The 27,063-nt window shown below is 40.4% G+C and overlaps 1 protein-coding gene across 4 annotated transcripts; it reads left to right on the forward strand.

Annotated features, from left to right (window-relative positions):
• Positions 1-2,938: 2,938 nt before the first annotated feature.
• Positions 2,939-26,949, forward strand: LMAN1 (lectin, mannose binding 1). 4 transcript variants are annotated; one of them, XM_080371406.1, is made up of 14 exons: positions 2,941-3,177; positions 4,337-4,491; positions 4,585-4,692; positions 7,877-7,938; positions 8,631-8,730; positions 13,125-13,248; positions 13,614-13,672; positions 14,264-14,396; positions 16,014-16,207; positions 16,357-16,427; positions 21,220-21,373; positions 22,122-22,243; positions 23,872-23,940; positions 26,334-26,454. In XM_080371406.1, the coding sequence occupies exons 1-13, from the start codon at positions 2,988-2,990 to the stop codon at positions 23,906-23,908; spliced, it is 1,509 nt and encodes a 502-aa protein (XP_080227532.1). In that variant the 5' UTR covers positions 2,941-2,987; the 3' UTR covers positions 23,909-23,940; positions 26,334-26,454. The 4 variants fall into 4 exon arrangements, with proteins under 4 accessions (XP_080227529.1, XP_080227530.1, XP_080227532.1 ...); XM_080371403.1 differs by lacking the exon at positions 23,872-23,940 and having other exon boundaries at positions 2,939-3,177; positions 26,334-26,949; XM_080371404.1 differs by lacking the exon at positions 23,872-23,940 and having other exon boundaries at positions 2,939-3,177; positions 16,017-16,207; positions 26,334-26,949.
• Positions 26,950-27,063: the final 114 nt, after the last annotated feature.

The following is a 27,063-nucleotide window of genomic DNA, read 5'->3' on the forward strand; positions in this document are numbered from 1 at the left end:
TATATCCTTTTGATCTCTACCTTGGAACAAGAAAAATAAGTAATAGTTTCACAATGAATGCCGTAGTCTGTGGCATATTCCATTTCAGGATCCTAACAAAAGGTAAATAAGAAGATACATAGCAATAGTTTCAGCTCTGTGTTGTGATGGAAAAACTTTTCAGTTTCCTGTGGCAAAAGTTAACAGAATAGTTCAGAAAAGAAAGAATATGAAAACAAGCAGATGTAGCTGTCTAAAAAGTGAGGTGAGATTAATCTACTGTGTAACTACAGACAAGCTACTTGCTACCAATCTTAAGTTATGACCACACTCCAGAACTGCAACACATGTCGTGTCCTCAGCAAACGGTTATACTGGCCCACCTTCCCACATATGTGCAATTTTAGCCTGCAAAAACCTCTTTTGGCAAGTTTATATAGTTTACGCTGTTGAAGATGATGGCTTACATGCATTGGTAAGAATCTTTGTGCTGGTATGAACTGTGTGTTGTATTGTTCATTCTATAGAAAAACTGTGAATGCAATAGCAGACTTGATGACAATTAGGTCCACATTAACAGAACATTGCACAAACTGCAGTATATACTCGTAGAGTTAGCCTGCCGAGAGACATCTCTGGCAGAGAGAATCTTTTCTGAGATAGAAGTTACCTCAGTGAGACCACAGTGATCCTAACAGTAGGCACTGCAAACAATGTGGGCTTTAATGAAGATTTTTCATGCAGTTTGCGCTGCTGAGGGGGCTGCATGGTGCGTGGGTCAAACTTCCTGCGCACCAAGAGGGATAAGAGTTTGACAGTGTAAGTGCAAGGGCCACAAAGGGAAAAGATGCAGAAAATTGGTCATTTGCCATCTTTTAAATTCCAGTATTTTGAAGTTTGATATCCCTAGACTTTCTGCCACTTAGCCAATGTATGTTTAAAATACCTATTTATACATATGCAAGTTTGTGTGTGCGCATATACATGGGCATACAGTTTGATTACTTCATTTTCTTCTTCAGCTGAGGGAAACGAGTAGCTGAGGTAGTTATTGCAGCATAGAATAGCCATTCAGTACAAAGTGACTATACAAACAAAGTGGAATTTTCCTTTTTGGAAGTATGGTAATCAAGCAATAACCGTATCGTGACCTGGGAAATCATGTTACTTGATTACAGACTGCTGTTAAGTACTCCATGCTCTGTGACAATTATGAAACAACTATGAAGTATTACATAAAATAAAGGGGCACAATCATCAAATGAAAGAAGAGTTGACAGCAAGAGCAACGTAAGCAAAAGTGGCCACAGGATGTTCTACTTTACCTATTGAGACAATTTAATATAAAATCATAAAGTTACGCAGTACAGCATCTGTTCTATTTAAATCATTCATTGCTTCTATGCTAGTGCCTCTAAGTGGCAGAATTTTAGACCTGCTTATATCTGTGTGTGGGTAAGAGAGAGATTTGTTTCAAGGCTAGTGCTTTTGGTTTTCTCGTCTCTTTCAGTGTGGTTAAATTATTTTATTGGCACGCTAAGTTCCAAGATTACTGCCAAATGTATGAAGTGGACAGGACAGGGCTTCACGCTGTTCTGTTTGGATTCTGACGCATTTTATCCTCCTGAAGTAACTGCAGCACACTGTATTACTCCAGCATTCTAGAATTTTACTTGAAAAATTACTTTCTGGAGTTTTGAAGAACAGCAAAACAGTTGTGTTTTCTGTGTCTAGTTAGCTGCCATGAAGAGGCTCCCAATTCCCTTGACATCGCCCACAGATGTAGTCTAAAAACCCAAAATATATTCTCCAGTTATTTGGAGGTATTTTAGAATATAGCTGGGTAGAAGACACTATACAAAACATCAACTACTTCTTCCCCTGTGTTAACAAGTATTAACTTAGCAAGAATAGTCGATACTTACAGAAGTTCTTCTAAAATTTATCTCAAAAATATTTTGCTTGCATGTCTCATCCGAACAGTACATTTAATTTTTTCTGTAACCAAAAGACTGTGCCTCTCCCAGTGAACATGTAAAGGTTTTACTTTCATCGATGCCGGAGTAGATGTGTGCAATCTTAAAAAAAAGAACTTAATGTATCCTCAGCAGCTCCCAGGATCCTCCCCCTCTTTAGCAGGCTCTGAAACTACTTACTCTTAAATTGCTCATACTGGCAGATTGGTAAGGGAAGGGATGTCAGAAATAAATGGGCATGAAAAAAGGTAGCACAAAACACAAGGCGGGAAAGAAACAGAAAAAACCCGCTCTCCTGCTAACTGTTCTCTAGCGTGAGGCGGCCGGAACGGGATAAGGTGGCGGTGCGGGCTGCGCGGCCTAGCCGCGGCCTGCGGCGCTGTGAGGACGGCCTGCGCCGGGCCGCGCCCGCGCCCCCGCCCCTGTGGCTGCCGGCCGCCCCCCCGGCTCTGCCCGCGCGGGCGGCACCCAAGGTTCGCTCTGCTCCCTTCCGCGGAGGAAGGCTGGTCCCCTGCGCTGCGAGGAACAGCATCGGTGCTGCTGCAGGCTTCCCGACGGACAGAGCCCGCGCAGCGGGTCCCTGCCGAGGGAGGCGGCCGCGCCGATGGGGACCGCAGGCCATCCCCCTGCCCCCGGCACTCTGGAGACGGTGGGTGTCACGCAGCCGTGCGAGAGGCCGAGGTACGACAGGCCGCACGGCCGCGAGGGCTCCGCGGCGCCCCGGCTGCCGGCGGAGAGGCGCGCCGTCGGCCGAGCCGGCTTCCTGCAGCCGCGGCCCCCGCGTGAACGCCCGAGGGGACGGGCAGCTCTCCCCCGGCAGCGCGCACGCCTCCGTGGCTGCTCGCCACTGCTACCGGCCAGGCTCCCTCACGCGCACCACCTCTCGGGCTCCCGGACCCCGCCGCCTGCAGGGCGGGCCCCCCCGGCGCGCCGGAGGGAGGCAGCCTGGCCCGCCCCTTGCCCCGCCTCCGCGCGCGGCCAATCGTGTGGCGCCCTGTTGGCTGTGCCCGGCGTCCCGCGGCACGGGCCAAGATGGCGGTGTGCGCGCAGCGGGGTGGCCTGGCTGCGACCCTCCTCGCCGCTACCCTGCTTGCCCTCGGGCTGGCAGCGGAGCGCCCGGCGGCCCCTGTGCCACACCGCCGCTTCGAGTACAAGTACAGCTTCAAGGGGCCGCACCTGGTGCAGGCGGACGGGACGGTGCCGTTCTGGGTGCATATGGGCAGTAAGTGCCGCGCCGCGGCGGCGGGTGCGCAGCCCTCGTGGCCTGAAGGGAAGGTGCGGGAAGGAGCCGCCCTGGCCGGGAGCCGAGGGACGCGGCGGCGGCGGGGGCAGGCGCCAGGGGTTCCGGCGGGCGTCTTGCGGGAGGAGGGTCAGGGCGAGCGGGCCCAGCCCGGCGGCGCGCCGCGGGGCACGTACCGCGGTGGCTGTGCGACGCCCCCGACCCCCCCCCGGCGCCTCCCGTGCGGCCGTCGTGGCGGCGGCGGTGTGGCGCCGGGCCGGGAGGGAGGGGGTTCGCCGCTGCGGTGCGCCCGGGGCCGGCTGCCGGTCCCCGCGGCACAGCAACGCGTGGTGCTCGCGCAGCGCGACGTGGCAGACGCGACTGCGTCGTCCGTGGGCGCCGTGCGGGCCTGGCCTGGCTCGGGAGGCACCGGGTCATCCCTCAGGCCACCCGCTTTTTAAGACGTATCGGTGCTGACCCGTGCACTGGGTTCCGCCGCAGCACAGTTTCTCTGAAGTAACTTATGCCGTGGTTTTATTGTTTGGTGGACTTCAGTTTATATTGGTTAATTCACGAGTGCCGACTTTTGACCTTATTTGACATTATGCCACAAGCAATGTGGAGGAAACTGTCTATAGACAGATTTTTCCTGCTTTTTTAATCAGATAATCACAAAAGTAGATGTGATTAACCTAAGTTAATTAATTTATCTAAATGTGTGACTAATTATTCTTTTAATTAGAGAATCAGAACCTCTGTCTTTAAAAAGCAGAACAAAAATTTGTCACTTGTGAAACAGTATGTGGGATACAGCAGAAAGCTAAGCCTGAGGTTTTTTTGTTGTGTTTGTTTTTTTAATTAATATGTATCCTAACAGCAGGACCAGCATTCTCCTTAAGTTTTATGTTGTGGTCCCAAATCGAAGGTGATTAAGCAGTAGTAAGGAAGTTATTGAAAGTAAAGGTGTGGGGATTTGGGTCCCGTCCCCTCCCCCCCCCCCCCCCCAAGCAGTTGAGTAATTCACTGAAAAGTTTATTTTGAAAACTGTTTGCTAATTGAGGAGACCAGAAAATTTGAGTTTTGAAGATTTGTTAATTGGCTAGTTAAGCACTTGCAATACTTTCTCTTTCATATATTCATTGTTGGTTTCTTTCCTTTCTAGATGCTATACCAAGTACAGATCAGATTCGTGTAACGACATCTTTGAAAAGCCAAAGAGGGTCAGCGTGGACAAAAAACAAGTCAATATTTGAATATTGGGAAGTCAAAGTGACCTTTCGAGTTACAGGAAGAGGCCGCATTGGAGCTGATGGATTGGTATTAAAAATTTGAGCTAACAAAAAGAAAAAAATTCGGCATGCTTTAAAAAGTTATTCTTGACTTACAGCTCTTACTTGCTTTCTGTAATAGGCAATCTGGTTTACAGAAGAGCAAGGCTTGGAAGGTCCTGTTTTCGGGGCAGCTGATAAATGGAATGGTGTTGGAATTTTCTTTGATTCCTTTGACAATGATGGAAAGGTTAGTTGGGAGTAAAGGTTATAAATTAATTTCCTGCCTGTTTTGTACATATAACCTCGGGGGGGGGGGGGGGGGGAGGGAATGGGGTCGGAGCAGGAGAAGACGTAATTTTCCTCCTTCCCCCTTTTCACTTTGAAGGGATAATTTAAAATAGTCAGGTTTGTCTTGCAGAATTTCTACTAGACTTTTTCACACTCTTTTCTTTTTTCTTTCCTTTTTTTTTAAGCTTGAAACTTGAAGCATAACACATAACTAATTGGTTTGTGTGTTAAATTAAAGACATACATAAAAGCTGAAATTCAGAATGTCCATACGCAATTTGAAATGTTGATATATCTGAAGATGTGTGGTTTTGAAGAGGCATATTGTACAAAAATATGACACTGTGGAACACAAATTTCTGTGTTTGTCTTCAGAGATGCTCCTTTTCCTGGAGCAGATCTGCTTTGAGTAGTTCAGCAGCAAAAATTCTGTAGCAGATGGGGGTGGCAGTTGCTGTTTTGAATTTCCAGTTTTCCAGTCCAGAATGATCCTGGCAAACTTTAACAATACAGGTTTGCTTTGCTTTTTTTTTGTACTTCCTGCACTACTTCAGCTTCCTTTTAGATGTATTTTTGTAGGTGTACAAGCTTTATTCCTACAGATGGCTTTTGATATACAGCAGACTTCTTCATATATCAAAGTTGGAAGGCTGAAGGTGACAATTGTTTCTGATCTTCAAGGACAAGACGTAGAATTAGAGTATTGTTCAAGTAATGAAGAACTTTTTAATCTTTTTTTTTTTTCTGACTTCTGGCATACATATGGGCACTTGCAAAGTTTAACTGGCAGAGGATGCCTTCTACCAAAAACTCGTGGACAACACTGTTCACCAGAACTTTGATAGCACTGGGGCTCTTGATTGTGACAAGTTTAGTTGGTGTGGTGTGAAACCCTTTTTCAGAAAGTGATGATATGTCACTTCCAGTCAAAATAAAAGTCCTCTGGTCTGACGTGTCTTAAATACTGGAGTTTGTAAGACTCATTTTAATGACAACCTGTTAACTTTCTTCGGTGCCAGTATGGAGTAATTCTTGTTGCTGTTTCAGTGTGTTTGCTGGAAGATGTTTGGTGCTGTAACTGGTCCTCAGCTTAGGATGCTAGCATCCAGAACTAGACTTCATCTAGTACTGCCAACTCAAAGCACCCTGCTTATGAAGCTGATTAAAAACTCCAAAGCCTTTTTTTCTCTTCCTTCTAAGACTGTAGATTATACTAGAGTTGACTTTTTTTATTTCTCTGTAGAAGTAGTGACAAGAGCTTCTTCAAAAAATAAATAAACTTTCATAGCTGTGAACACCTGAAATTGTACAAACCGCACTAAGTATCACAAGAGTTTACAGCACATCTTTCCTGTGACCTTTGGAGGCAAAAAAAGTAGAAGTTATTCCCTGCTTTGGATTCTCTACTGTCTTTCAAGTTCTTGTATGTGCTTGCGTCTAGACATGATCCCCAGTGGAAATTGGTCTGCCTGTTGACCACCAGGATTGAATACTATACTATATGTACTAACACTATATGCAGATATGCTCTGTACTAATTCAGTATTACTGTTGTTAAACTGAAATAAATGGTAAGATGATTAGACTGAAGTATTCCAGTGGTACTGAATAGGTAATACTAATGATGTAATAATGAAGGTAACCAGACTCCATTGCTTGAGAAGTAGAAACACTGATATATTTCTGCATACCAGTGTTTTGTTCAGTGGTTGCGATCTATGTGATAAAGGAAAAGAAAGAGATCATTTGGTGGTTGTGGTTTTCTGTGAAGACAAAGGACCACCTGCCTCACTGCTGTGAACTGGGAAGGACATTATTTCTTGAAGTCTTGGAAGTCTTGAGGCTTTTTTCTTAAGAGCTAACAATCTGTCTAGCAGGACGGTATATTCCTTTTATGTTGTATTTTAACCCTCGTAGACAGCTGAGCACCACACAGCTGCTTGCTCACTCCCCCTCTCATGGGATGGGGGAGAAAACTGGAAGGGTAAAAGTGAGGAAAACTTGTGGGTTGAGATAAACATGGCTTAACAGGTAAAGCGGTGTGCTCCAGCAAAGTGAAACAAAGAATTCACTGTTTTCCATCATCAGGCAGGTGTTCGGCTATCTCCAGGAAGAGCAGGACTCCATCATGCATAATGATGACTTACAAAGACAAATGCCGTAATTCTGTGTCCCCTGCTTCCTCCATCTTCCCCAGCTTTTATGGCTGAGCATGATGCCATATGCTCCAGGTTATCCCTTTGGCCAGTTTGGGTCAGCTGTCCTGGCTGTGGCCCCTCAGAGCTTATGCCCCCAAGCCTGCTTACTGGTGGGGAACTGTGAGAAGCAGAAAAGGCCTTGAGGGCTGTGTAAGCAGTAGCTGAAATGTGGCTGTGTTATCAAGACTGTTTACATCATAAAGCCAAAACGTAGTCCCTTAAAATCTACTAGGAAGAAATTTCACTCTATCCCAGCCAAAACCACTACGCTTGAGGGATGAATTGAAACATTGAAGGGGGAAGGGAGGTTAACTGTTGAAATCCTGTGCTCTTTTAGAAACGGAGTTTATGAATAAACTCCTGGAAGCCACTGGGATAGCACTGCAAATCTGTTCTGCCCTATGTTAGCTTGTCCTCATCCTGTAGCAATTTAAATAACTGGGGATGTGTTCAACAGACTTTGTTTAGTCTCTGACAGATAGTTCCTGAGGTTTTTGTCATGACTGTGGCAAGGTCAGCAGGTTGTCAACATAGTGTCTGTTTGGATGGTTTTCCCAGTGTTATGTTGCCAAAGTTGGATGTTTAAGTCGCCTATTAGTTTCAAGATCTGTATCTTCACTACATAAGAATTTCTACTGTCTGTGGCTTTTGCATTTCTGTATTTGTCAAATTACTGTAATTGTTAGCATATACAGGAACTTAATTCGTATGAGTTTTTTCACCCCTAACTATTCAAAGAATATAGCAGTCCCTTGCAAAACACACAGTGTGACACTGTGACTCAGTCATTTTGCTTATGTAATCCTGAAGTATAGAAAGAATAAAAACATCTGTACTTTACTTGTAATGACTTTAAGTGTTTCATCACAGAAAGTCTATCAGTGATGTTATTTAAGTTTCACTTCAAATTAAACTATTGTATTTGTTTGCTGTTTTTTTTTTTAGAAAAATAATCCTGCAGTGATCGTTGTAGGCAACAATGGAAAACTTCTGTATGACCATCAGAAGTAAGTTTATTTTCAGTGGTAATGATAAATGGTTGCTTTTCAGTGATGAAGTTTTGCATGAAATTCTTTGAGAAACTTTATAAAGGTTTCTTTCATATGAAACTTTGTTGTTTCCTTTACATTTGAATTTTTCTGTTTGCTAAAACACTGTTTTGTTAGTAACAGCACAGAAACTGGCAACTGATGGATATTTAAATGGCCTGTGTCCTTTGGGGTGGGTGAACTCATAAATGGAGGTACAGACTTTTTACCTCTTCATTGCTTAAGGATATTTTCCACACCCAGCTAATAACTGACGGAAGTGACTAGCTGAAAGCTAATTGCCCGTTACTGAAATTATTTGATTTCTGTTTGTTTATTGTCAGCAGCACACTTGCCACCTTTTTGGATTCTCTGAGAAGAGAGGTGTTTAGCTTAGTTGGTACAGCCTGGACTATAGCTTATTTCCATCTCAGTTCACAGGGACGACAATATTCCCCATTACTGCATTCTATCTATAATTTGTCCTGTGTAGAACATCTAGTCCTGTTGACCCCAGGCTTCAAAAAAGATCAGTGCAGTTGTGGGACAGTTTCTGAAAAACCTGCATATTGAAAAACTATCGTGATGTTGCTTAGTGATACACTGATGCTTTTTTGTCTTAGCTGATAAATCATAAGATATATTTTTATGCAAGTTGTCTTCTTGCATAGTGATGGTTCCACGCAAGCATTGGCATCCTGTCAGAGGGACTTTCGTAACAAGCCCTATCCTGTTCGAGTAAAGATAACATACTACCAAAAAACGTTAACTGTAAGTACTCTGAAATAACATAATTGCTCATATCTTTCAGGTTAAGTGTGAGATTGTTATGAAAACACAAAGACCCTGTGTGTTAATTCTAATATTCTTAAAAATGTTGAGCTTGGTAGCAGAAGTTCGAAGGAGGTACAGTATGTTCAAATCCTAGATGAGTTCTTTTAGCTACCTTAGTGCATCTAATTTCCTGAGCTGACTTAGCAGGTATTACTGGTTTTTTCTGATGTTACTTAGGTGTCATCTTGCTGACATACTCATATCTGCTCACACCCTGCTGTTGCTTTTATTTGCCTGTAGAGGTGTCCCAAAACCAGCATCTGTTCCTCAGCTTCCAAGTGGTTGAGCAGCTCCTTAACTTGAACGGTATTTCTCAAGCTGATCCGAGAGCTGCAGAGGGCTTCATAGCTGATTGTAAGAGGTTCTTGAAATGTGACTAAAATCTGAGGCTCACTCTTTGACAGTAGATTTAGATTTGCTACTTGAGGCTTCCCACCTTCCAGAAATAACAGGACTTTAAAGAACATAGAAACCCATTGGTACAAGGGAGCATTCAAGAGTTCTTGAATACTGTTCACATGACTATGAATTCCTTCTAGATAAGGAAAGAAAAACATTGATGTGGTGTTGGTTGCGATGGCTATAAAGCGTGTGTTTCTTGGCTTCTGATTTCTTCAGAAAAGGTGCCGATAGGTATTAGCCGTAAGTCACACAGCTGTCATTTTGTAGTAGAACTTTTTCTAAAAGTAAACATGAATGCACCTAAAAGAGGGTAGACCTTGCACTGTGTTGTAATGATAAAGGCCATCTGTTACTCTTCAATGAAAATAAAATTTCAGACTCCAAGGCTGCTTTCTTTTTGAATGTGCCTGGTCCTTTCTTATCTAGGAGCTCCTCTGGCCCAAACTGCTAACATTAGCAGTTCAGTAAATGCATCCATAGAGAAGGAGAGAAACTCCCTAAGCTTAGAGTCAGCCTAAGAACAATAAGGGATGAGTCTTCTAGATCATACCAAAAATCTGTGTTGCCTTTACTGGGATGCATACTTTTGATAGACTGGGCTTTAATGATCCCCAAGGCAGGGATTTCTTGAAACACAGTTGATGTTACTACGCCATGATCAGTTATAGAATAGATGAATTCTGTTTGGAAGGGACTTAGAATGGTCATCTAGCCCAACTTCCTGGCCCCTCCAGGGCTGACCAAAAGTTAAAGCACATTGTCAAGGGCATTGTCCAAATGCCTCTTAAACGCTGACAGGCGTGGGGCATTGACCACCTCTCCAGGAAGCCTGTCCCAGGGTTTGAGCACTCTCTTGGTAAAGAAATGCTTCCTCACATCCAGTCTGAACCTCCCCATGCGCAGCTTTGAGCCGTTCCCAGGCGCCCTGTCCCTGGATCCCAGGGAGAAGAGCTCAGCACCTGCCTCTCCACGTCCCCTCCTTGGGAAGCTGCAGAGAGCAACGAGGTTGCCCCTCAGCCTCCCTCTCTCCAAACTAGATAAGCCCAGAGTCCTCAGCCTCTCCTCACAGGACATGCCTTCCAGCCCTTCACCAGCTTTGCCCTTCTTTGGAGGCATGTGAGTACCTGAACATTCTTTTAAAATTGTGAAGCCCAGAACTGTGCACACTGCTCAAGGTGAGGCCATACTGACGATAAATACAGCTACAGAATCACCCCTCTTGAGCCGCTGGTTCTGCTGTGTTTGGTGCACCCTAAAATGCAGTTTGCCCTCATTGCTGGATCATATTGAGCCTGCCATCATCCAGCACCCCCAGGTCCCTTTCTGTAGGACTGCTCTCCACTCTGGCATTACTCTGTCCCAGGTGCAGGATCCAGTGTTTCTTATTCAGTTTCATGCCATTGATGATGCCCAGTGCTCCAGTCTGTCTAGATCCCTCTGCAGGGCCTCTTGTCCCTTGAGTCAACAGCACCTCCCAGTTTAGTATTATCAGAAGACTTGCTAATGGTAATTCAACTCCTGCATCCAGATCACTGATAAAAATGCTGAACAGCACTGCCTCTAGAATTGAGCCCTGAGGAACGCAGCTGGTGACTAGTCACCAGCCAGATGTACTCCAGTTCAGGTCAAGCCTTTGAGCCCTGCCATCCAGCCAGTTCTTCACCCAGTGCACCATGAACCTGCTATCTCACAGCTGGACAGCATGTCCAGAAGGATACTGTGAGCGATAGTATCAAAAGCCTTACTGAAATCCAAAAGAACTACCTCCACCACCTTCCCTTCACCCACTGGGTGGATGGCTTTCCTGTAGGATATCAAAGTAGTTAAGCAGGACTTTCACTTCATGAGCCCGTGTTCACTGTGCCTGGTGATTGCATTGTTCTTTAGATGCTTTTCAGTAGCACTCAGTATGATCTTCTCCATATTTTTCCAGTCACTGAGGTTAATCTAACAAGCGTGTAGTTTCCTGGGTCTTCCCTCATGCCCTTCTTGTAAATTGGAATAATGTTTGCTAGCTTCCAGTCAGTGGGGACCTCCCCAGACTCCTAAGACCTTTGCTAGATGGTTGAGAAGGGTCCTGCTGCAACATCCACTAGCTCCTTCCACACTCTGTGATGAATACCATCTGGCCCTGTGCACTTAGGAACATTCAGCGGGTACATCTCGTCCCTTACAATTTTAATGTCCACAAATGGAAAGGTCACTGCTCCTGCAGCCGTGGTCCTCTGACTTGGAAGACCAGGCAGTCCAAGGTCTATATTGGTACAGACTAAGGCAAAAAGAGTTGAATGCTTCTGTCTCTTGTTCATCCCTGTTTGTCAGGTGACTATCTTCAACAAGTGTTGGTCTAATGTTTTCCTTGAACCTCCTCTTACTATTAACGTACTTCAAAAAGCCTTTCTTGTTGTTTGACAGTTGTGTTGACCAGCCAGTTTCAACCCTTGTTGAGCTTTTGCCTTTTGTGTCTTCTCCCTGCATGTGCAAACCACGACTCTGTAATCTGCCTGTGAAGTATGAACTTGCTTCCAGAGATCATACAATTTCTTTTTCCTCTTGAGTTCCAAGAGGATTCTGTGTTCAGCCAAGCCCTGCTTGCTTGACTTCTGACACAATGGGATTGCCTGCTGCTGTGCAAGCGAGGTTCTTAAAAGAAGAGGAAAAGAAAAAAAAAAAAAGTGGCTCTTAAAAACTGACCAACAGTCATGGACCCCTAAGCCCTCAAAAGCAGTTTCTCTGCTAACTGCTTCCTGGGTAGCTTAAACTTTGCTCTCTTGAAATCCAGGTTAGCAACTCTGGTGATGTTTTTTCTCATTCCAACAAAAATTTTAAAATCTACCATTTAGTAATTGCTGTGGCTAAGACAGCGATCTACCATCACACCTCCCATGAGTCATCCTGTGTTCACAAATAACAAGTGTAGGAGGGTGCCTTTCCTAGTTGCCTCACTGAGTACATGTGACAAGAAATTATCTTCATCTTCAGGAATTTCCTAGACGTGCTTGTCACAGCACCATGGTATTCCGAGTTGATGTCTGGAAAGTTGAAATCTCCCATAAAGACAAGGACTGCTGATCCAGGGATTTCTCCTAATTGCCTATAGTGCTAACATCAGTGCTAACATCCTGGCTAGGTGATGAGTAGTGGATGCCCGCAATGACATCTGCTGTTCTCCATCTCTCTAATCCTCACCCAGAGGCTCTCAACCACATCATCTCTTAACTGTAAGGGCTGTACAGTCAAACCTGTCAGTTATGTACATGTGCAGCTTTTCCACCTTGCTTGCCCTGCCTGTGCATCCTGAACAGCCTGTGCCCTCCATCCCAGCGCTCCAGCTGTGGGACTCATTCTCCCAAGTCTTACTAATACCAATGACATTGTAGCTCAGGGAACAGACCAGGACTTCCAGTTTGTCCCATTTGTCTCATATTGAGTGTGCTGGTGTATGAGCATCTCAGATGTGGTCCTAAACCCTCAGTGTTCCCTTAAATTGATGCCTTTTTTTTTTTTTTTTAATAAGATAGTTAACAGCATAAATGTTCCCATTGGCACTCTCAGGCAGTGCTGTGCCATCCCTTGGCTTACGTTCACCTCTCCTGATAGTATCCCTTTCCCCATATGTTCCTTCCCATGCACTAATTTGCCTTGCTGCTTCTTTTAACTGAAATGAATACATTTTTATATGTCTCAATTCTGTGCAGTGTGTCCTCCTAGGTGCTGAACGTTGAATCAGGCCTTTTTTTCCTTTTTAAAGTAGAAAGCTTATGCATTTTCTTTGTATAAATGTGTCTTTTCAGAAAAGAAGTAAGTTCTGGTTTCTAGTATCAGATGCCGAGTTACCTGAAAAGTTGTAGTTATGAGCATTACTGTAATCTGACAAAGCAAGTAACACAGATTTATGTAGTAAACATTGTAAGTGTTTATCCTTTTAGGTATTAATTAACAACGGGTTTACTCCGGATAAAGAAGACTATGAATTTTGTGCAGAAGTGCAAGATATAGTATTGCCGTCACAAGGATATTTTGGAATATCTGCAGCAACAGGGGGCCTTGCAGGTAGCAAATGTTAAAAATTGTGACAAATTATGTGGGAACTTGCAGGGCTGATGAGAGAGGTGGGTTTTTTACTGCTAGTGTTAATCCGTTATACCAGCTTTTTACCACGATGATGTACTTAATCCTCTCCTATTCCCAAATTACTGATATGCGTAGGCCTTTTCCTAGCTGGAGTAGAAGGACTTTCAATGTGTCCCGACAAAGAGACTGTGTAGTCTCATTCTCCACTAGATAAACTTTTGGGAGGACTTTGGGAGGATGTTGTTGCCTGAAGATCCTTGGAAGTGCAGGGTTGACTTGGGAATTTGTAATGTTTAGCAGTAGCAATTAACAGTGGGGCTTTTTGTTCTGTTTGTTGAATACAGATGATCATGATGTCCTGTCTTTTCTGACCTTCCAGTTGACTGAGCCCGGGAAGGCAGTAGTAAGCATTTTTGTGCATAATACAGTGTTATTATATGTGTTTTGTATATAGCACCATATAACAATATTTTCTTGGAAGTTGTATTTGGCTTCCCTGTTTCAGGGATTTTTGCATCTAGTTGTGCTGTCATCTGTTTTAGAAAAATGAGACTAATGCTGTAATGTTTCGGTAATATTGTAATAGACATTTGCAAGACAAGAATTCTTGAAGCAACACTGAATCAACAAAAATCCTGGTATTTAATCAAAACATGCAGAGAAAACAAACTAAAAAATACACTTTGAAAGCAGACAAATAATGTTCTTGCTTTCAATTTTGCATACCTCTAGAACAGTTCTGTACTGCTAAACAGGATCTATCCTTGTAAAACTTAGTTTCTTTTTAATCGCAGAAAGTACAAATGTATCAGGGGAAAAAGCTGTGGGTCTCCCTAGGAATGTCTGGTTTCTCACTTCAACTTAATATATTAATGTGCTCCACTAATTGTGTTTCAAATCTGAAATCTGAACAGCCTTGCTGGAGAATAAGTTACGTAGGAGTGGTGGAGAACGTGAAAAAATCTCTCCCCCACCCCTTGATAATGTTTTAAAGTCAACACCAGATGCAGAAATTCCTCAAAAAGATAAAGAGAAGTATCAAGAAGAGTTTGAACACTTTCAACAAGAACTGGATAAAAAGAAAGAAGAGTTTCAAAAGGAACATCCTGATGTGCAAGGGCAGCCAGGCAAGTTATTTGAGCAATTTTTCAGTTGACAAGAAAAATGTTTACTTTCTGGGATATTCAGAGCTAGGGCCTGATACTCTGATCTTACTAAGCACCTGCTGATCTTACTTACTTTATTTAAGAATCTTTGGTCTTTCGTTTGCAAAGTGTTTTCTGAAATACAAAGTCCCTTTTGTCATGCCTGGATTGAGAACAAAACAAACCACAGAAACATGATGGGAACGATGAGAATCTGTATGGAACAGTGGAAGAGAGAGAAGGTCATGCATCCCTGGCTGTAAAGTGATGATTAAGGAAGCACAGCCTCTTTGGTTATTTGAAAATTTATTTGAAAGGTCATCTTTTTGGTCTGTTTCTGCACATTCATAGCAAAATGGTTTTTTCCATCTTGTTTTATGGATGGTTATTAAAGGTGGGCTAGTGGATATGCTGAAATGTCCTTCCTTGGAAAATCTTAATGTTTGCCTAATACTGGATATATAGTGAGTTCTGTCAATTTCAGGACCACAGCATTAGCTGGAATACAGTGTTTATTCATGTTGGCTAGTAATGAAATTTCAAGCTTGATATTCTTAAAAACTGTGGCTGTTATTTTTACATTTTAAGCTATTGATAAGAAATTTAATGTTGGCTGGGTAAGGCAGAATTGCCCTTTCCACTTGCAGCTCTCAGCAAATACTGGTTTAAAGATATTTCACACTGGAACATTTTTTTACACTGTTTTCAAATGATACTTAATTTAGGAAGATTGCAATAATGACTCTTGCCCACTTTTTTTGAGTGTTTAGCTAAAGTGCTTTGACTTTGTTCTCCTATGGAACATGGTGGGGGTTTTGTTTGTTTGCTTGGATAGGTTTATTTATATTTTAGAGCTAGGCAAAAAAAATCTACTGATCTGAAAATGTAATGGAAGCCAGTCTGTATCTTGCTTTTGTGGATTGAATTGGCTGTATTTGAATGCATACATATCAGGAATGTACTGTGGGCATCTGGACCTGAAATTTCAGGTTGTCATTTTTTTTGCACAGTGGTAAGTTGTGACTGTTCCAAGGGTCCTACACCATTTTATCTTCATCTGTGCTTTTGGAATATTGTCCAGCCTTCCATTGAGAAGAAAGAACAATCTTTTTGCCACATAGTCTTTTGGCCTTTCTTTCTGGATGTTGAAGCTGTGGAGGAACTTGCTCAAAATGTGCAGTCACTTGTCTATTTCAAGCTACATTTTACACCTTACTTTTTCTAAAAGTAGCTGTTACTTAATATCTGCAAATCTCCTCTGAAGGGTAGTTGGTAATGCAGTGCTAGCTTATGCAAAAAATTATGCCTCCTAGTAATAACAGCATCTTGTTTCCATTATTCTGCACATTGCCACTGTATTAAAATAGGAACTCTGAGATGGAGTCTGGGTTTGAATGTGTGGTTATCTCTGTTCATTTGTTGTGATCCCATTTGGGTATCCTTTGCCGTGGCAATGGTGATAAATAAACATCAAATACATGAAATTATCAGAAAAAAAGTAATCCGTGTGGTAACTTGAAGGGTGCAAGAAAAATGATACAGTGCAACTTAAGAGGAATGCATGTATGTTAAGAACTACCTGTACTTTTTCCTTAACAGCAGATGATCTTTTTGAAACTGTAAGTGATCGTGAGCTGAGACAAATCTTTGAGGGGCAGAATCGAATTCATCTTGAAATCAAACAGCTTAATAGGCAATTGGACATGATTCTGGATGAGCAGAGGAGATACGTCTCTGCAGTCACAGATGAGATTGCTAAAAGAGGAGCTGGTTTTCCAGGTCAACAAGGCCAGGTAAATTAGAAGAACAACAACAAACAAACAAAAAAACCAAACCCCAAAACCACTGTGATTGACAGCTCAGCCTGATTTCAACAGCATGATTAATTTGCTTTTTCTGAGATATGCTGATCTTTTTCTCACCCACCCTTTTCCCCCTCCAGGTTTCGCAGCAAGAGATTGAGACAGTTGTGAAAACTCAAGAAGAGGTCATTAGACAAGTAAATGAAATGAGGTAAATACTTCCTAATTATTAAGGCTGTGTTTTGCATTTTATGTTATTTTCCACCTTTTAAATCCTATTTATTATTTCAGTAGGAGAATACTGACAAACTTCTCTGTGAAATTGAAATTTCTGTCAGTTCTGTAGTGATAAATTTCTGCATACATTTAATTTCTATAACTAAATGAACTCAAATAATATAATTAAGTTCATGTCCCTAGGGTGGCTAAGCCCCCTAATTTGCCTTTTTTAATTATTATTTATTTTTTATTGTGAGATTCTAGTTGAACAAGTAAGTCCAGTCCCTCTAAAAAAAATCGATTTCTGCTAATGTGATAACCTGCTACCTCATGAAAGGTTGTTGCTCTGATTTTGAAGTATTGATAACACAATGAGCATAAATGCCTTCAACTTAGAGCTAGTGAACCAGAAAAAAAAAAAGTGTATTGGAGTATCTTGTTGATATACTCAATCTACTCCTGATATCCTGATTTTATTTTTTATTATTATATAATATTATTAGTCTATAATATTATACTTGGACAATATTATATGAGATATATTTGAAGTTTTGCTTAATGTAAAAAACCTGTAAAGGCATGTAAGTAATTGTGAGAAGTAGTTCTGTACAAATTAAATTGTATATGCATTTAATAAGAATTGTTGAGATTTATTGCTTATTCCTCTAATTACATGTTTTGGGGGGGCGTTAAAGTAGTTCTTTCTTCAATATACACATATATTTTGTCTTTGAGTTTTTTCCCTTATTCTATTGTGACTGCCTAAAGCTCATATATTGATTATTGCTCCATAGGGGTCTCTTAAGTGTTAGTGATTTGTGTATCACAAAAAGTATGTATAGTTTTATGTCGAGTCTCTCAGAATTCCAGTGTGTATAAGCATTGGAGAGTCCTCTTTTTTTTTTTTTCTTTCTTTTTTTCTTCTTTTTCCCTTGTAGATTAACCTTTTTCTATCAGTAGGAGTAGGGCTAGGCCTTGAGAGAGTGTTGCTTCTTGATGGCAGCTGAAACAAGGGTCAGATATGGAAAATATTTAATGTCCTTTCTTGGCCTGAACTTTGAATAATAAAGGGGCAAAAAGTGCAATTTCCACAGTCCTGCACCAGTGAAGGAGTAACTTAGCCCATCAGTACAGTCAGGGGACTGATCAGCTGGAAAGCAGTTTTGCAGAAAAGAACTTGAGAATCCTGGTGGACAAGAAGTTGGATGTTGGGCAGCAATGCACTTGTACAGGAAAGACAACCAGCAGCATCCTAGGCTGAGTATTGCCGGTGGGTCGAGGGGGATGATTCTTCCTCTCTATGCAGCACTGGTGACACCACATCCGGAGTTCTGTGCCCAGTCCTGGGCACCCCGGTACAGAAGGGACATGGACATACTGGAAGGAGTCAAGTGAAGGATCATGAAAATGATTGAAGGGCATTTGTTGTATAAGGAGAGGCTGAGGGAGCTAGGATTGTATAGCCTGGAGAAAAGGCTTGGGGGTATCTCATCAGTGGGTATAAATACATGACCTTGGATGTGGTGAGGGTGATAGAAACAGGCAGACTCTTCTCACTGGTACCCAATGACAGAATGAAAAGCAACAGGCACAAACTCAAATACAGGAAATTCTGTGTAGACCTGAGAAACTTGTGAGAGTGACGGAACACTGGAATAGGTTGGTTGCCCAGAGAGGTTTTGCAGTCTCCATCCCTGTAGATACTGGAAACCCAACTTGACTAAAAATTCTGTGGTTTGTTAGGTGCTAAGACAGACTGTCATACAGCACTTAAGGGGAAAAGAAAAAAAAAAAAGGACACTAATACTATATTACTGTAACTTACACTTAGATTGTGTAGTAAACACACAAATGTGTTTTTCACGTCCCAGTGTATTGTGTAGACTGTTTTAGTAATCTTATCCCCATTTCTTGTAGGTTAGAGAAAATTTGAGTGTGTTGATTGGTTCTTTTGTCAGAGGAGTTTCTGCCAGCGAACTTCCTCAGGAAATCCTGTATCTGCAGGGACGCTTGCAAGTTCCCAAGTGATTAATAATGGTGCTTTTTAAGATGCAGTTTTTAAAATTGATGGAGAGGTATGCTGTAGCTTTTCAAACTATGTTACCAAATGAAGTGAAAATCTTATCTTCTAGGTACTATACTGCTAAAATGTACTTGAGAAAATTCCTGTGTTTGGTAGAGGTGCCTGTGTACTGCTTCTAAGATGTTCTACAATTGCTTTCTTTAGCAGGAATGGCTTTAAGTTGGTTTAACTCTTCATTTATAGTAGTTAAAACATTCCTTACCTTGGGCTTAAAAAAAAGAGAAAAACAATTACTACAGTTGTTTTTTTCCTGGGCAGCTCTGAGTGATTTATCTAAGTAGGTCAGGTTTTTTGTAGAATGAAGATTAGAGTGCTTCCATTTTTGCACTTGTTCTTCCATGAAAGCTTTTAATGTTAATATTCTTGACAAATCTTTATGCCTTGCAAGCAAATTAGATTTTCTTGTTAGCATTGGCAGTCTGTCCTTTTAGTGACTTACTAGGTATGAGTTTGCGTAACATCATCTTAATACTTTTCTTAGATTAAATAAATGTTTTATTTATAGATAAAAACAAACAGCCTGCTGTTGCATTGCTGGTCATCTTGGAGGAAAAGGACTTACTAAGTAATTTTCTTGTCAAGATTTGTGGATTTCTTAATCATCTGATTATAGAAGAATCTTGCATGAAAATAGAGTAGAAGCTATCAGCATGGTATTGTTTGTGGAAATTATAAATTTAAATTAAATTTGATATAGACCACGTCTATTTAAGAAGTTATTTTGCTTTTAACAAACAGTGGATCAGTCTGGGGGAAGGTGGGTGTGCAGATTTCTGTTAATTGCATAGGGTGGTGGTATTAGGAGGGAGAGGAACAAAATGAGTGTCACACATGTTCTAGCACAGAAAATAGCAGGGCAAGATAAACAATATGATGGATGTGGACAGGCAGAATTGGTGTCAGCATTTATTAGGCAGTGGTCATGATGGTGGTTGCATGGGTCTTTTAAGAAAAAAAACCTTCTGGTCAAAAACCTACTTCTAAAATAAGTTATTGTAACACTAATTCCACGTACAGGTAAATATTAATAAATAATTTCTGGGTAATTTATATGCTAATTTAAGTCAGATACAGAGGAGGGGTTTTTTGCATTCATTTTGTGTTCCAAACCAGAAATGTAGAATGAGAGGTGAGAGAGCTGCTTTGATTAGTTTTGTTTGAAGTGGCTTACAGAAGCAAGCAGCTGGGTTTTGGTAACTTCTTTTGATAACTTTGCAATATTAAAACTGAGCTTATTGAGGTAAACATTGAGAGTTTTGCAGAAGTCCATGGGTAACTCCATCTGGCCTAGAGTGCAGTATATTATCCAGAATACCCAAACTTGTAACAGTGGAAAGTGATTGATCTAATGTGTGCTTGGAAGTAGGTTTGACAGGAAAGGGTGAATTCTTTGATCTTTTTGTTACTGAAGGTGAAAAGAAAATATTTTTTTGGTTATGTGGGAAGTGTGCAGAATCCTGTTAGTCTAGTATATTAAGTTGATTTGTGTGATTAAAGTGATATTTTTAAGAAAAAATGGTAGTCTTTAGTGTGAAGAAAAGTATATTGTTAATCCAGCATTTAGTAGGGGCCATAATTACTAAAAGCCTTATTTTTAAAGTGGTGTATCTCCAACTTGATATAATTGTGTAGATGAATTTAGTGTGTGGCTTTGACTTAGTTATGTGACTGCTTCAAGTGATTTAAACAAGCTGCCTAGTTCTTATAATGGAGCAAAAGTTGCTGTAGTACTAATACAGTATACCTATGCTTGCAATTTTTACTTCTGGAGAGTTACCATTCTATGGTAAATTGCTGACCACTGTACAGAGGGTTAGGACTGCACCTTGAAGGCATTGAAGTAAGCTCTCATCTGAACAAAATATAAAGTTTTAAGTAAATTAAAAAGAAATCCAAATACATTTTTATTTAGTCTGTTAATAATGGAGAGTTTAACATTCATATGATAAGTATTTTAGCTGTAGAATAATCCTCTTTGCTACTGAAAAGAAACATCACTGTAGGGGAAAATTATATAAACATTGATTAGAGATTAAGGGTGGTTTTTTTCTCTCATTGACCAGTTTACCTCAAACAAAATTAGTTATGGAGCCTCAACTTTTTATGGATTTAATTTGATTTGCTGTAGAAGCAAAATTAATTCACATGAACACAATATTGAGTATTATGACAGTGCATATTCAGAAATGAGTTTCTCATATAAATGATAATCATGAAACAAGGATGTATCTAAATCTTTTCTTATCCCTAAAGCCTCTTCCTTATTTTTATTTCTTACATGACTGCTTTTATTTATTTATTTTTCAAACAGCTTTTGGTTTTCTTCAAAGATTGCATTAAACTCTGCTTATCCTAAAGCCTTGGCAAGAGCCTCAGATAAAACTACTTGTCTTAGACTTCATCAGTCAGGCAAAGCAGATGTCTAGCAATAGAATATTTGCCAGATCCTGTTTTCAGCATGACTTCGGGAGGTGGTGCACTATACAAATGGAAACTGTGTGCAGAATTAATTATTTTTAAAAAATAATGGCTTAAGGAATTACTTCTTGAAGGTGTTCTTCGAAGCTAGAAAAAATGTCTTCTGCTTTTTGGGGCAACTATGCATTTCAAACTAATTTTAAAGGACTAAAAGGTGTCCAGAATAATTGCTGTTTGTAGAAAAGCTGTTCTGTGCTGAAAGATGTTTTGTGGTTTGTTTCAGAAATTCCATGGCTGATACTCTGAAGTTGATCAGTGGAGCTCAACATCCTGGCTCAGCTGCAGGAGTCTATGAAACAACTCAGCACTTCAATGACATCAAAGAACACCTCCATGTAGTGAAGAGGGACATTGAGCATTTAGTACAACGAAATATGGTAATTTATGTGCTGGTAGTGTAAAGCGTGACTGTAATGCTTCCTTATTTGGCTGTTAGTGAAAAGCTAAGATGAGCCAGCATGCAATTTACAGAGCAATTAATCCTTCATTAAGCTGCTGCGCTAAAACTGCACTGCCTTGACCTACCTGCATGATCTGTGTCTTGATGAGAAGTTTTGCACAAAGAGCATGACTTTTAGTCTAATTTCCTGTGGAAACAAGGTCAAGCAATTAGGTTTTCTGCATGCTCTTTTTTGTGTTTGGCCCCCTACTTTGACAGCTCTGTGCAGAGGAGATTCTATGTTGCTTTTGCACAGAAGGGAGAACTTTAATCAGGGGAAGCTCTTGCAGATTCTGCTTAAGATCTCCAAGTGTGACAGGTGACTGCATTCATGTTCAGGTGCACCTTAGTCTAGCCTGAGTAGCAATTAAGCTGAATTAGCTTGTGGTCCCATAGAAGGTTCTTGATTTCTGGGTTAATTTACTAATGATTTGTTCTTTCCCCTGTAACCTCAAATTAACATTGGTCAGTTTATCTGAGAAATATAAAGGGGAAAAGGGGAAAATGAGACCAGGAGTAGGTTTGATTTTTCAGAGTAGTGTCATTTCTGTCTTGTTTTCTGCTTGTGTTCCAATTTTTCAATCACGTTGCAAAGGCCTTTTGTTTCATTTCTTACATTTAAGTCTTTTGATGGCATGCATGTCTTGTTTGCTCTTTTCTCAAATACTGTTTTTCCTGGTTTTTAGCCATCTAGTGAGAAATTGAGGTGTCCAGACTTGCCACCTTTTCCATCGTGCTTATCTACAGTGCACTTCCTCATATTTGTAGCAGTGCAAACAGTGTTATTCATTGGTTATATCATGTATAGGTGAGTATGTTTTTGTTTAAAGACAACAGGGCAAATGTTTTTTAAAACTTCTGACTGGAAATGCAATTACGATGATATGTTACATTAATCTTTAAAACATTTAGATTGGAAGAGATCGTGGGAGGTCTGTAGTTCAACCCCTTCCTAGAAGCTGGGTCAGCACTGAATTCAGACTGGGTCACTTAGTGTTCAGACTGGTCAGGTCTTATAAACCTCCCAAGAATGGAAATTGTACCAGTTATGGACCCCATCGGAAATGTTAAATTACCATAGTGAAGTTTTTATTCTCCCCCCATCCCCATGGTTTATCTAGAGTGAACCTGTCTGGTTTCAGTTTGACTGTTGTATCCGTAAAGAAATGGTCCTTGTCTCCTCAGTAGCATCTTGTGGGTATTAGAAAACTGCTGTTAGACCACTTGAAGCTGCCTTCTGTCCAGGATGAACAAGCTCACCCGGTTCCCTCGCTTTTCTTCTCTTTGAGGCATGTTCTTCAGCTCTGGACCAGTATCTTTGTGGTCCTGTGCTGGACTTCCTGAAGTTTATTAATAATTCTAACAAAATCTGATGTGATTTTATTTTTTTTTAATTATTTTTTTTTTGCTGTGTGTATCTACAACCTATTTATCCCCTCATTCCTTAGGGAACTTTTTTTGCGATACATATCCTTTCATCCCTTTCCTACATATGATACTGATAGTGTATGGACTTTTTTTTTTTCTTCCTAAACTAAAACTAATTGGGATGTTTGCTCTCTTCCTCCTTCTTGCAATGGTTGTAGTATTAAAATTAAATTTGTGCTGATGGAAAGGAAACCCTGTTTAGAGTAAAGACTTACTTGGTCATCTTCCCTCCTGATTCTTACACACACTATCAGGATAAGGAGTAGGGACAAAAATAGCTGCATTGCCCTTCAAAGAGAAAATGTGGTTTGCTACATCTATGGAAGGATAATTGGTATCAGTATAAGGCCAGTGCTGCTGATTGCACCAACTTCTATTGTGTGTCTGCTTCTCTACGGAGTGGAGAGAGTGCATTTCTTATGTATGTCATGTTATGCCATCAACTGGAAAGATGGCTTCTAAGACAAGTGAGGAACTGGTCCTCCAGTTCTTTTTGATGCCCTTGCCGCATTAGTGTCTGTGTGCTCGATTCACACTATCTATCTATCTATCTATCTATCTATATCTATATCTCCATAAAGAGAATTAAGTATATTCCATGCCAGAAGGAAAAGGCAATCCCATGTCAAGTAAATTCTTTCACTGCTTCATTGCATGTTTCTTTTTTTAGGCTAATTGGATACTGAGAAGCTGTAGAAAATTAAAAATCAGTTTGTACTTTTTTCTTTTCTTTTCTTTCACATTTTCTGGCTTCTTTCCAGAATGATTTGTTTCCTTCTGTGTCTGTTGCAAAATTGGAACTACAGTGATGCTGCCAGTGTCTTTGTAAATAGAAAAAGTTATGTCCTGTTTTTGTGATGTGACTTATATTTGATTTCCCTAAGTGTATGTTGACAAAGGATGGAATATTTTTAATTCCCAAATAAAGGAAATATTTATTTATTTAAATCAGTCAGCTAGTTTTATAGTATAGGTACTTAAGGAACTCTCTTCTGCTTTTTCTTTCAGAAGTCAACAGGAAGCAGCAGCCAAAAAATTCTTTTGATGACCTGTTCCTTTTGTGTGTACATAACAGCAGTATGTATGCACAGAAAATTATACGCTTTTGTAAATGAGGGAAATTTTAGTGTTTGATATATTTCAATATTGTAAATTATTGAATTTTGTTAGTTTAAATGAGAACTCATTTTGTTTGTTCATTCAAAGTTAAAAACAGACTGGGGAGCAGTGGAGCAAACACGAGATAGGGGAAGACTGTGGATCCTATCTAAGTCTGTGTTTTCAGCTAACTTTCTCATAAATACTGGGAGGCAGATGCCATATTCCTCTTTTGTTATGATTTCAGGGGAAGGAATTGAAACACCCAGATTTGGTGGTAATTAATTATGAGAATTGCAGGTGATGATCTATGCAGAAAGCTTGCCTCTAAGTGTTGTGACATACCAGTTTAAAAAAAACCAAACAAGCAAACAAACACCACCCCACCCTCAAAAAAAAGCGAACCACCACCTTTAAAAAAAACAAACCAAACCAAAAAGAAAACAAAACAAAAACATCAGCAAAAAACCCTCTCTCAATAACTGGTTGTTTTGGGTTTTTTTTGGGATGGGGGTCAGAACCTGTTACAAACATTTCATTTGTTTACCTTGGATTTAGTAAGAATCGGTTAATCATAACTCTTTGTTAAATATAGATACTTTTAAAAGTGTGGACACAAAGACAGGCCTTTAACAGTCTGACTGCTGATACCTGACATAGAAAACAAACTAGACAGAACCAGCAAACAAAGGCTTATCTCCTTATTTTGGGTTTTGGTTTTGGGCAGTGAGAGAAAACATGATAAAATAGTTCAAGTATATTGTGGAACTGATTTCTTTCTTCTAGCTTCAAGTCTGTCTGTAATTTTCTGTGGATATCTGTGGAACTTTCTGAGCAAAGATATCATTGCTTCGTACCTCTTCAATTCTGATTTTATTAATGATGTATTTAGTGTATTAATATGTCTTTACTTTTATAAAGCTGTCTTGTCTTTCATGTGTCAAATACAGATGCTTTGATTTACATCTTGACATGGCAAGTATTCTAAACTACAGGTATTGATTGAGTGTTAACCTACTTCTTCACAAGCTGTTGCTTCAGACGTGTTTGTTAATCTGAAAGCTACTGTAGAACCAATATTGTGTGTCAATTCCTGCTTTAATATCAAAAGCATAAGACTGAACATGTGCTTTTGGTACTGTTTATCAGGTGAACGTTTGCTTCAGGAAAGAAAGAAAGCAGAGAGCCCAAATTAGGAATGTGAAATTAATTAATTTTGCCTTGTTTATACATCTGTGGTAACTTTGTCCTTGAATGGAGTGTGTGTAGAGTTAGAATAGGGGGGTTTTGATTTGTTTGGTTGGCTTTTTTAATTCTATGAAATACACAAATGCATCAAGATATTTCACTTCTAATTATTGTTTGTCTGAATCTGCAAAAATTATCTGGAATCTAGCATACTGCTACTGTATTCCTACAGTCTACTCCCTTGGAGTGTAACACATACTGCCAAATTCACTGTAATGAAGAACACTTCAGTCTTGTGCCTGTCAGTTTGGAGAAAAGATAAATCTATGCAATATATTTTGTTACTTAAAATACTGTCTCCAAAAAGTGCATGTCTGTGCTATGGCAATAAAATTATACTACCTGCACCACCTATTTACAGCTGTACAGTATGTAGTATACTGTAATTGGTATAGATTCATTTCTAAATTGGAGAAGATTTTGCTGTACTAATTGGAGAAACTACTGCCTCAAGCTAATCTTGCTGGATAAATAGAGTAAAAGGAGGGGGGATGGGGGGGACCCACAAACTTTTCAGATAAGCCAGAATAACAGGAGTAGGAATTTATCCATTCAGTTCTTTCAACACCAGCAAATATTTACAGGTGCCTTGAGTCAAAGCTATTACAACTCTGACTCTTCTATACTAAACTGAATATATTTTCTTAAATTGTTCTGAAAATGTACACTGTTGTTCCTTTCAATTGCAAGCCTTCCTGTGTCAGTGCAACACCTAAACAGAACTCTCTCACAGCAGGTTTTGTGAGACCCTTTATACAGAAAGGCTAACAATTGTATTTTAGTAAGTCGGTGCATATATCTGACGTAATGAGGAACAGGTCTAATGTGTCAGCTGGAGGAAGCCTGTATTTTTTGTTACTGTGAATTTATCCAACCATAATTTTGTTTTAAAGCTGTAGCAGCCCGTATTTTTGTCTGTTTTGTTAGAAGGCTGGGGATGGTGTCTAGGGGAAAACTTGAACCTGCAATTGTATCTTCGGTGTGAGGCTCAGCTTGTGTGTTATGCTGCTGATAGATCTGACATACCTCCCACGTGCAACTAGGAAACTTTTGTATTATGGAGCAGAAGGTCTAAAGTGTAATATCCCAAAAGTGGTAACTTTGCTTCATGCTTCATTTCACAGTCATCTCTCCTTGGAACTTTCATATTGCTTCGTCATTCACTGGATCAAAGGAAAGCTCCCAATTGCCCAGCTTAAATTTTGTCCTGTCTGTTTTGGAAGTGATAGCAACAAATTTGGACTTTTAAGAATGTGTCAGTCAGTGTAGCCTCCTGTTACGGCTGGCTACTAGAAGTTTCAACACTGACTGTGTTTGATTCTTATGAACTAAGATTTCAGGACTAGGAGGAGAAGACGCATTGGAATCCAGTTTGATAATACAGGGGAGAACAAGTCCAGTAATTTTATTTGAAGTGTGGATGACAAGTAGCAAATATTTGGCAGTGACAAGAGAATCTCATTGTACTCATCAGGGTGTATTAAATACATGGTCATAGCTGAATCTTTCAGAAGTAAAACTTACATTATGGTTTGTGAATTAACTAACTCCTTGTTTCAAGAAAAGCTGACATTTATCAATGCATGAATTACTGTAATACCAGACTGTCTACTGTTGGTGGTGGTGGGTTTTTTTAAATTCAAACAGCTGACATTTTCATGTTTGTTTCTGACTAATGTAAATTGACACTTGGGAGTTCAGAGATAACCTTATCTGAATAAAGATGCATATTTTTAGTAAGTTTTTTTCTTTTAATTTGGTACATGTCCATGAAATCCAAGCAAGTGTATTTGAAGCATTCTTTACCCTGTGTTGTTCAGAAAGTTTGAACGCTTTGAGATCTGGGTTCAATCC

This window comes from Falco punctatus (genome assembly GCF_963210335.1).
Source record: "Falco punctatus genome assembly, chromosome: Z".
Classification (NCBI taxonomy): domain Eukaryota; kingdom Metazoa; phylum Chordata; class Aves; order Falconiformes; family Falconidae; genus Falco; species Falco punctatus.